Source organism: Mesoplodon bidens, assembly GCF_964165515.1.
Source record: "Mesoplodon bidens genome assembly, chromosome: X".
NCBI lineage: Eukaryota > Metazoa > Chordata > Mammalia > Artiodactyla > Ziphiidae > Mesoplodon > Mesoplodon bidens.
In genome coordinates, this window is record NC_138163.1 from 23,865,200 (window position 1) to 23,875,886 (window position 10,687).

At 44.3% G+C, this 10,687-nt stretch overlaps 1 protein-coding gene across 3 annotated transcripts in view; it reads left to right on the forward strand.

Moving 5' to 3' along the window:
• The first annotated feature begins 2,215 nt into the window (after positions 1 to 2,215).
• MAP7D3 (MAP7 domain containing 3) overlaps positions 2,216 to 10,687 on the forward strand; it is a 35,494-nt gene continuing 27,022 nt past the window's right edge. For 2 of the 3 annotated variants that reach the window (XM_081222568.1, XM_081222569.1), the window contains exons 1-4: positions 2,216 to 2,632; positions 7,883 to 7,981; positions 8,075 to 8,158; positions 9,384 to 9,547. In XM_081222568.1, the coding sequence (XP_081078694.1) occupies positions 2,578 to 2,632; positions 7,883 to 7,981; positions 8,075 to 8,158; positions 9,384 to 9,547 (402 nt within the window). In that variant the 5' untranslated portion in view covers positions 2,216 to 2,577. Of the gene's footprint in view, positions 2,633 to 7,296; positions 7,372 to 7,468; positions 7,533 to 7,882; positions 7,982 to 8,074; positions 8,159 to 9,383; positions 9,548 to 10,687 lie in introns of those variants that run through there. The other variant, XM_081222567.1, reaches the window with a different exon arrangement.

Genomic DNA, 10,687 nt, shown 5'->3' on the forward strand with positions numbered 1-10,687 from the left:
GTTCCTTGTGCTATACAGTAGGTTCTTGTTGATGGGACCCATTTTAATTACTCACCCAGCTCCCAGCCTATGCCGCCTGTATTTGTTTTCTTGTAGACCTCTTATTGCTACTCCTCCCCCCGCCCAACACACACCTGGGCCTTTAGAAGTTCTGGGTGTTTATTAAGACCTTTAGAAGTTCTAAATGCTGCAAAGGTTATGGAGGGTGCCTCCCTGTATATGTAATGCCAAATCAAGTTTTATTTTTCAACGTGGTGATGTTTAGAAGTAAGCTGAAGACAATCTTTCTAGATTTAAAATAAATTCTCCAACTTATTTTGAAAAATTTCAAACCCATGTTGAGTTGAAAGAAGAGTAAAATGAGCCTCTGTGTAACCATCTAGATTCACGAGTTTTAAATATTTCGTGATATTTGCTCTGTTTGTTCCTATGAATTACTTGACAGTAAGTTTCAGACATTATGATGCTTTATCCAGCAGTTACTTCTTAAGAAAAAGGACATTTTCCTACATGACCACGATGCCATTCTCACACCCAAGAAATTTGACTCTGATACAATAATATATAATATACAGTTCATATTTGAATTTTCCCAATTGTTCCAATAATGAATGCCCTGTAAAAATTTTTTTAATCTAGGTTCTAATCAAGGATCATGCATTATTACACTTGGTCTCTGTTGCCTCCTCTGATCTGAAACACTTCCCTGATGTTTGTTTTTAATCTTTCATTTTGAAGCATCAGGTCATTTGTTTTGCAGAATATGCCACAGTTTGGATTTGGGCAAATGTTTCCTTATTATTAGATGGGTTCAACATCTAACAGTGGGGGTCAACATTTTCAGCAGTTTTGCAAGAAATTACAAAGGTGATGTTGCATTTTTCTAGATTTTCTGTTTGTGAAGTTCCAGATAAATTCATCAAAGCTGAATTTGTGTGTAGGTATATGTGTTTTGCTGGTGCCCTAATCATGTGTGTCATAATAATCATAGCTACCATCATGTATATCATGCAAAGCATTGGTGTCTGTATATATGTAGCAGCAGGGCTTCAGGTGATATAATGCCAAACTTCCCCCCCACTAGTGTTTTTTTTCACTAGTGTTTTTTTAATTGAAGTATAGTTGATCTACAGTATTATTTTTCTCCACTGATATTAAACTACATCCTAACCAACACTTATTTTCCACTCTTTAATTTTTGCCAAATCTATAGGTGTAACACGATATCTGTGGTTTCCATTTGTATTCTCTTGAGTGCTTAAGAGTTTGAGCATCTTTTCTTACGCTTATTGACCATTTGTGTTTTCTTTCCTGTGAAAGGCATCTTTATGCCTTTTGCTCACTTTTGGGGGGTTGCCTATTTCTTAAGTAATTTTTTTTTTAATATTTTATTTTATTTTATTTTTGCGGTATGCGGGCCTCTCACTGTTGTGGCCTCTCCCGTTGCAGAGCACAGGCTCCGGACGCGCGGGCTCAGTGGCCATGGCTCACGGGCCCAGCCGCTCTGCGGCATGTGGGATCTTCCCGGACCGGGGCATGAACCCGTGTCCCCTGCATCGGCAGGCAGACTCTCAACCACTGCGCCACCAGGGAAGCCCTAAGTAATTTTTAAACCTTTATGCATTCTGGATACTAATCACTTACGAATATTATATATCTATCTGGCGAGATTAACACCAATAAGTCCTCTCCTTCATTTTAAAGACCCACAAACACCCTAAGATAATTCACACAACCTTGAGACCTAACAGTGTCACGATTTATTCTCAACAACTTAAAGTCTTTACTCATGATCAGGACCCCTAGCACCTCACAGGAACCTATCTCTCTCCCAACCCCTCTCTAGGCCTCTTCACCCAACTTGGGCCTTTCTGTTGTGTTTCAAAGACTAGCAAACTCTTGATGCAAGCGCACCCAGGAGGCACTCAGGAAGTGCTCCCTAAGTGAACGGATGAAGAAAGGAAAGAACTTTACTGCATTTCTAGGTAAAAGAGATGAAAAGGAAAAAGGAGTGTTGGAGGGCCACGCCGGCTGATGATTGGCTGGCATCCAGGATGGAGGGTGCGGGGAGAGCGCGAGACGTAGGAGAGGGTTTATTTACACCAGGTGGTCGCCGCCCAGCGGCTCACCACTTGTTGCTCAAAGAGCGGCATGGACATATATACACTACCAAACGTAAGGTAGATAGCTAGTGGGAAGCAGCCGCATAGCACAGGGAGATCAGCTCGGTGCTTTGTGACCGCCTGGAGGGGTGGGATAGGGAGGGTGGGAGGGAGATGCAAAAGGGAGGGGATATGGGAACATATGTATATGTATAACTGATTAAATTTGTTATAAAGCAAAAAAAAATAAAAATAAAATAAAGAAAAAAAATAAATAAAGTATGTTCTTCCAGAGAAGAAAAAAACAAAAGCAGTGCTTCGGCAATCGCCGGTCCGAGGCGGGCGCGGCGGCTCTTTGGGCCCCGCCCCTTCCCGCCCCCGGGCGCCAAGGCCCCGGCCCCCGCGGCGGCCGCGCCAGAGCCTGCGCACTGGGGTCCCAGCGCCTGCGGCGGCTCCCCGCTCGGCTGCTCTGAAGATGGCGGAGCGCGCCGGTGGTGGCACATCCCTGAAGGGGCTGCGGGAACGGATGGGTGAGCGGGCCGGCGGCTCTCGGGGGGGCTCGGCCCCGCGCGGGAGGCGGGGTTCCCGCGGCCCCGGGGACTGTCGGAGCGGCGCGACCCGCGCCGGAAACCTTCACTCCGGAGTCGCCTCGCGCGCCGTCGGGTGCTCCCCTCACCCCCGCCGGAGCGCCGTGGGACGGGATGGGGCGCCGAGAGGGGACGCGGGCGGGAGGGGAGACGGCCGGCCCGCGCCACCAACTGCCCAAGTCCCGCAGCCCAGCTGCCACCGCCAACGGCCGTAGCCCCGCGGGCGGGCGGGGCGCGAGAGAACTAACGGGCGCTGCTGGGGCGGGAGGGCGGGGGCCTGGCACCCCGTAGCCCGCGGACTGCCCGGAGCCCCGCCTGCCGTTGGGGAGAGGCGGACGCCCTCGCAGCCGCCGGAACGGACGTGCCGCTGCCCGGGAGGTGCGGGCGCCGGGACAGCCCTCGTGGCTGGGGGCAGCCCTGGAATCTTCCCTCTGCCCGGGGCGCTCGCGCTTTCATCCTCTCCCACGGTCGCAACCCCGGTCTCTCACGCATCCTCCTGGTCAAGGTCTGGTTAAGGTCCGGTGAGGAGGGGGCCTTGGGGGTCTGGCTTTGAAATTTGGGATGAAACTTGGTCCCCTTGCTCCTCCTGGTTTGCCTCAGCACATGCCTTCGCCAGGATGTCACCTTCCGTGGGACATCTTGCAGACCCTAGGCTGAACTGAACGGGACTCAGGGCTTCAGAGTGCTTTCTTCTAAACTGGTCCCATCGCCAAAAAGTACCCCCCAAAACGTTAATTTTATAAAATTTGGCAGGATTTGGCATTGCTTAGCCCAGGAGACTGCTTTGCTACTTGAGCGAGATAGTATTTCTTGCTTGTGGGAGGTTGCTTTTAATTCTCGGGCTAGTTTCCTCCTATATGAGCTTGAATAAAACAGCCTTGCTGAGTTTACTGAAATCCTTAGGGATTTTTTTCATTTGCAGTTGAAAAATTAGACCGGCTGCGATTGGGAGGGTTTATGTTACTTCAGAACGCTTTGAATCAACTCCCCAGAGAATAATGTCAGAAGCAAAAACACTTGCATTATTGCATAGCGTGAAAAACTCTTCTGTCTCTAGCTTATTATGGTTAACCTACAGGGAGAGTTTGCAATAAATTCATTGTTTTATTGCTTATTGACACCTAAGGTCCTCTGACATTGAATTATTTCACTGATTTAAACTAACCGGCCTTCTGGATAGCCCCCCAAAGTATTTGCATACTGAATGTTGAAAAGTATTTTTAAATTTTATATGGGACAGTTGCTTGAATTCACAGTATTTCAGACTAAAAACTTAAGCAAAAAAAGGCTTAACCGAGAACTAGTTGACCTCCTTGCTGCCCATTTTGTATTAGGAATTGAAAACATCACATGTTAAACTTTTACAGAGGACCACCTTGACCAGAAAGAACTTACTTCATGGTCTCAGCATTTTCCTGAAGGGGACAAGGAGTCAGTGAAATATTCTGCCACTTTGTGGCAATTGCTTCTTTTCTGTTATCCAAATAACAGTGAGTAGACTTTGTTGCTGTTTTAGGCAAAGCTCCCTGAATCTGCCTTATTTTTGTGGTTCCCTGATTGCAAATGTCTTTGGTTTTCTATTATTTTCTAAACATTTTCTCACCCTCTCCCTGGCCTAATGACATGCAAACTGTAATGAGGCCATGAAGAGAGACCCTTGGTATGGGTGGAATGGATCTGCACTCCCAACTGCTCAGCTTTGAATGAGGGTGGATCCAGGACTGGGCCGGCAACTGTGCGAAGAAGGGTCAGGGACTGGGCTGCTGGAAGAGAGTCTGCTGCTAGACACCCCTCAGCCTACACTTTGAGGGCTACATCCAGCAGGAGCGCAAGATAAGACTTTGTAGCAATTGCTTCTTTTTATTCTGTTATCCAAATAATGGTGAGTAGCACTGTATCCGCTAATCTGTAGCAGTTAGCCCTAGCCCTTCTTATAATAATTTTTAAAAAACCTTTCAATCATTTTTTTTGCAACCTACGCCCTTTGCTACCTAATGAGAAATACTAGTTTACTAGTTTGTGTGATCTAATGTTTCTAATTAGTACAGAAGAAAGGTCATGGAGGGGTGGGGCTACAGATTTTAGGTCGAACTCTGAGAGTGATGTCAAGAGCAGCAGCTGAGGCGGACAGTACAGAATTGCTAATAAGTACTGGGATGAGTATTTATCATTGGCATCTCATGGGATTAAGCATTTTGGGGTGATTGTGCTTGGGTGCAGCTTTAGGAAGATTCTTGAACTAACTGTCATGGAAAAGTGTTCTTCCTTCCTTTCTTGCATTTAACTTGCCCTAGTGGAGCAGAGCTCGTGTGACACAGAGAGAGAGAGAGAGAGAGAGAGAGAGAGAGAGAGAGAGGGAGGGAGGGAGGGAGGGAGGGAGGGAGGGAGGGAGAGAGAGAGAGAGAGAGAGAGAGAGAGAGAGAGAGAGAGAGAGAGAGTGTGTGTGTGTGTGTGTGTGTGTGTGTGTGTGTGTGTGTGTGTGTGTGTGTGTGTGTGTGTGTGTGTGTGTGTGTGTGTGTGTGTGTGTGTGTGTGTGTGTGTGTGTGTGTGTGTGTGTGTGTGTGTGTGTGTTGAGGAAGCGGGAGTGGGGCTTCTGGAGAGAAGCAGAAATATTCCACTATGTTGAAGTCAGTAGTGACCTAAAATGCTTTATGTCCAGGAGAGGCCTCAAAATTTCAATGACATCTTTTAGAAATCTATCAAGTGTAAAGCATTCTTTAATTTTGGCATCCTAGTGGCATCTATTTTTGGTTCATTTCATTCTGAGGTTTTTATTGGGCTAGATGGCTAGGATGATTGAGTTTGTTGTTTTCCCATGATAGAAGGAGAATGGGGGAATTCCATGGTGGTCCAGGGGTTAGGACTCTGCACTCTCACTGCCGTGGCCCGGGTTCAATTCCTGCTCGGGGAACTGAGAGTGGTGCGGCACAGCCAAAATTTAAAAAAAATAAATAAAAATCATATTTGATATTATAACCTTATATGATTTGGTTCATTATTGCCACCACAGCTATTTCTTAGGTTACTTCTGATTAATAAGATCTTAAATCTGGTAAAATTGTACATTTTGAGAAAAATTGTCCTTATGGCCAACTAAATTATGCCAAAATATGGACTTTCCTTAGGAATTTTTTTTTTTTTTTTTTTTTTTTTTTTTTGCTGTACGCGGGCCTCTCACTGCTGTGGCCTCTCCCGTTGTGGAGCACAGGCTCCGGACGCACAGGCTCAGTGGCCATGGCTCACGGGCCCAGCTGCTCCGCGGCATGTGGGATCTTCCCGGACCGGGGCATGAACCCGTGTCCCCTGCATCGGCAGGTGGACCGCCAACCACTGTGCCACCAGGGAAGCCCTCCTTAGGACTTTTAAGCAGGAAAACTGAATGTGTAGAAGCAACAGTGGTTTTCTCTATGCTCACATAGAAATGTTGTGAGTAGAAGGGAAGATGTGTAGGATGGTTTAATTAACTTACAGACTATAGTTAAGAATTTTCTTAATACATTAGTACTCAAATTCAGAGGATAATCGTGGTCCACAAGATTGATGCTAATTAAATAACTGAAGAAGCTGACAAGAATCTAATCTTCAAATAGCTAGATCATGGATTATATCTAAGCTGTTAGGTCTCTGAGATTTAAAAAAAAAATCCTTTTCCCCTTTTGAAATGGCGATCTCTATGGCAACAATTGTGATATCACTTTCAAGTTTACTCTATAAAATGGCTCTCAGATATTTTTCCTCAGTGGCAAGTAACATCTCAAAGTCCATTCATTCTGAGTACAACCACAGTCCCTGTATTCCCTTATTTTATAGTTGCCCATCTACAACTGTTTTATATTTTTCTTGATATGTAGAACCCAGAATTGTATGCAGTATCACAGGGGCATATTCCCTGTGCTTTTATATGAGAGTAGAAGAGAGTTTTCAGTGTTATTCTCCAGCTCCTTCCTGAAGATGCCTGGTACTATGGGGCATTTTAGATACAGCCGTATATGGAATTAGAGTTCAGGGAATTCCCCAAGAACTTGTTTTTGTATCATCTTAGAATTTTAGTTTTTCTTACTTTCCCTCAAATTGTGCTCCCATACTCTTATATTTCACCCTTATTGAAGTTTATTTGCCATTTTCTACCTGTTCACACAAGATGTGTAAATTTATATTATATAATTTATATTTATTTGCTTGACATTTTCCTACCTAGAAAAATACCATCACATTGGCAATTTCTTGAGTGTTTTCTTCACCTTCACTGTGCATCAGAATAGAGTTTTTAGCAACTGCAAAGGCCTGGGCCCCATTCTCAGAGAGTGGAGGCAGGGAGGGGAAGGCTTTGCTAATTTTTTTTAAAAGCAATTTGGGTGACTCGTGTGGAGCCAGGGTTGGAAGCCCCTGATTTAGGTACTTTATAAATGTACTCCTTATATTGGGCCCAATCTCTGAGGCTCTCACCGTTGACACTTTTGCATCCAAATTCAGATCCATAAACTCCAAATCTTCTAAATTCCCCCAATTTATGGCGAAACATTTTTCCAAATCCTTGCCAGCTCAGTTTTTCTAGTACTTGCTGTAATGTCTGTCTGAGGCATTTTTGAAAGCTATTAATCATTAGCTCTTGCTCACCCACCAGCTCGTGCTGCTACTTCTGCTGACAACTCTGTGTGCACAGATAGGCTGGCATGTCTACGGTAAACACTGTTAATTCTTTGTTGAATTATTGTTGAACATCATAGGTACTCAGTATGTCTTTGCTGACCCAGAGTCTATCATGATTTTGTCTTGTAGAAGAGATTCTGTCCTTTATCATCGAAGATACAATTGGCTGTGCTTTGCCACCCCTGGATTAGCTGTTCGTATTCTTTCTTTTTTTAAATTAATTAATTAATTTATGGTTGTGTTGGGTCTTCGTTGCTGCACGCGGGCCTTCTCCAGCTGTGGCGAGCTGGGTCGTTGTGGTGCGCGGGCTTCTCACCGCAGTGGCCTCCCCTGTCTCAGAGCACAGGCTCCAGGTGTGCGGGCTTCAGTAGCTGTGGCACACGGGCCCACTTGCTCCGGGGTATGTGGGATCCTCCCGGACCAGTGCTCGAACTCGCGTCCCCTGCATTGGCAGGCGGACTCCTAACCACTGTGCCACCAGGGAGGTCCCACTGTTTATATTCTTAATATCGAATCCCTTTCCTTTATCTCCCTGTATTTTAGTTGCTGCTGCTAATGCCATTGCTGAAGAAAGACGGAGTCAGGGTAGCTTTAGCACTCTTCCATCACAGCCCTCAAATATAAAATCAGCATTTAAACCAGGTATAATTTCTAGAATGCTTTGATAGATGTCAAAGTGTTATATCCTTAAAGTTTGATATCCTATGTCTAACTGTATTCTTTCTTTTTTTTTAGTAATAGATGGATCTGTGCTTAAAAATGATGTAAAGCAAAGATTAGCAAAGGAGCGCAGAGAGGAGAAAAAAAGACAAGATGATGGTATATTTTAGACTTTTTTAAAAAATTAAGATGAATGAACTTTACTTTAAGGTTATATATTTCCAAAGTGGTTTTACGTACTTTTTAATCTGTTCATACGATAGATTACACGTTTTACAGTATGTGTTATACTGGATTAAGAGCTTATACTAAATGAGATAAAGAAGGTCCATGAAAAATATTTGACCAAATTGTTTTATTTTTGAACTAGTAGTTTCTGTTAGCTTTAATTTTCTGAAAATTAAGGTATGAAAATTTCTTCAACATTTGTAGAAACAAGCAAAACGGGATTTCAGAAAAATGACTTAGAAACAAAAATGAGCGAATTCCCTGGCGGTCCAGTGGTTAGCAGTCTGCTTTCACTGCTGGGGGTGGGTTCTAAAACAAAAACAAAACCCCCAAAAAAACCCAAAAAATGGAGTTGCTAATAATCCTAACATAGATATGGTATCTTTCACTGATTGCTATGCTTTTCAAGTGTAACTTTGTATCAGTTAGGATCTAAAAGAATAATCTTTCTATACCTTGAGAGAATACTTTTTCAACTATGTATTTTTCTCAGCTGGCCCTGTAAATCCACTGCAAAACTAGTGCTCAAGTTCATTTAGATAAAATAGCAATTGTCTTTTGGTGAGGAGCTGTTTCTTCCTGTAGCTCTTTAGAAGAGTATTTTACAGCTGCATAGATGGCTCTCCAGGCTTTAGTGAGGGGAAATTTGAATGCAGGAAAACATCATGCTGGTCAGTAATTTGGTATGTGCCTAAAGCCCACGAAGGTCAAACTGGCATGCTTAATATGGTCTGTCTAGATGAGGCCTTTGAAAAGAAGTTTCCTAGTAGAAGGGAAAAAAACATATATTCTGGCCATGTGTTTTTTTTACGTCTTGTTTTAATGTATAGCATGTTAATCTGATGGGGTTTGACTTCAGCTCAAGTCAGCAGAAACATCACATGAAAGAAAATATTTCTTCTGAATTTGGAATTTTAGTTCGGACAGGAGGAGAGTCATCTAAGCCAATTCAATTCTCAGGAGTTAAATGAACACCCAGTGGAAATGGTTCTTTTGTGGCCATCTCTGTTCACTTATATAATAAGTCTTTAGTCATTAGCACAGGTTATGTTATTTTTAAGAAAGAGAATAAAATATAAACTTTTTCCTTCTCGGTCTGTAATGTGGAAAACTTAAATATTTTCTTGGCTCTTACCTTGCATTTGGAATATTTCAGCTAATAAAGAGACACAACTACTTGAAAAAGAAAGAAAGTCTAAGATCCTATACGAAAAACAGATGGAAGAAAAGCAGCGAAAGCTGAAGGAACAGAAAGAAAAGGATGAACAACGGAGAATATCTGCAGAAAAAAAGAGAAACGAAAAGTTACAGGAAGAAAGGGTACATGTTTTTCTAGCCTGTTAATCAGATGATGCACTGTGTTGCCTGGTTCTGCAGTACTTTTTTCTTAGCCCTTCTCTGCTTTTACTGGAACCAATCCCAATTTTTCTTTCATCTTTCCTTCAACATTAGCACCTCTTGCCCCGTCCTGATCCGAGCCTTGCACGTCCAGGGAGAGAACCCTGTCCACTTGCAGGGTGCCTGCGGCCTGGGCTTTGCTCTGAGCGGCTTTCTCTCCTACAAAAGGTGGTGTCCCATTGCCTAGTATTCACCTACCCACCATCCCAGGCCCCCTGAGAGGCCCTCGTCTGCCCCTGACCCACTCTGCTTCTTACCTCACCACTAGGCTCATCGTGTGAGGGGCAGAGGCCCAGCCAAGCCAGAGCCTCGCACTCTCCCACGGTTCCCTGGCTCCCTCTCCTTTGCGCTCTCTCCCCCCTCCCCTTCTTGTTCCTTCTTTTTTTCTCTCTGTTGTTTTGTAGCCCTGCTCTCTCTTTTCCTGTCTGGACTCTGTTTTGGTGTCCTTGGCACTCTGTTGGTATGAGTCACTGCCTCTGTTGTGCCCTCTCTTTCCCCCTCTGTCCCTCTTCATTCAGTTTGTCTTTGACTGTTGTGTGGGCATCTGGCTGCCTGTCTCAATCTGTATGATTCTCTCTGACACCTGGTTTTTCTCCTGTAGGTTGTCCCACGACTCTACTCTGAGCGTCCTTGGCTCCGTCTGAATTCACGTGTTCTGTCCTGTTCCTCGCTGTCATTCTCTCTTTTCTTTGTTCCAGTGATTCTCCAGTGTCCCTGAGTGAGCCTTGGTCTGTCTTCGGCTCTCTGTCTGACTGACTCTGACCTTTCTCTGCCCGAGGCACCTCCCTCTTCTTTCTGCTTTCTTTGTCTTAGCTTCTCCCTCTTCTCTCTCCCCATCTTTAGAGTTTCTGCCTCTCTCAGTATGTGGGTTTTTATCTCCCTCTCTTTTTTTCTGTTGCTCCAATTTTTAAATGTTTTTTTCTCTCCTTTTCTCTTTGGTTTCATTTCTCCCTAAGAGCCCCCTTCTCTGTGTCTTTCTCTGTGGTGCTCGCTTTTCCTCCTAATTTTTGCACACAGTTGGCTCTTGCAAATGCCTCACCCCCAGCCCTTACCCCCATTGGC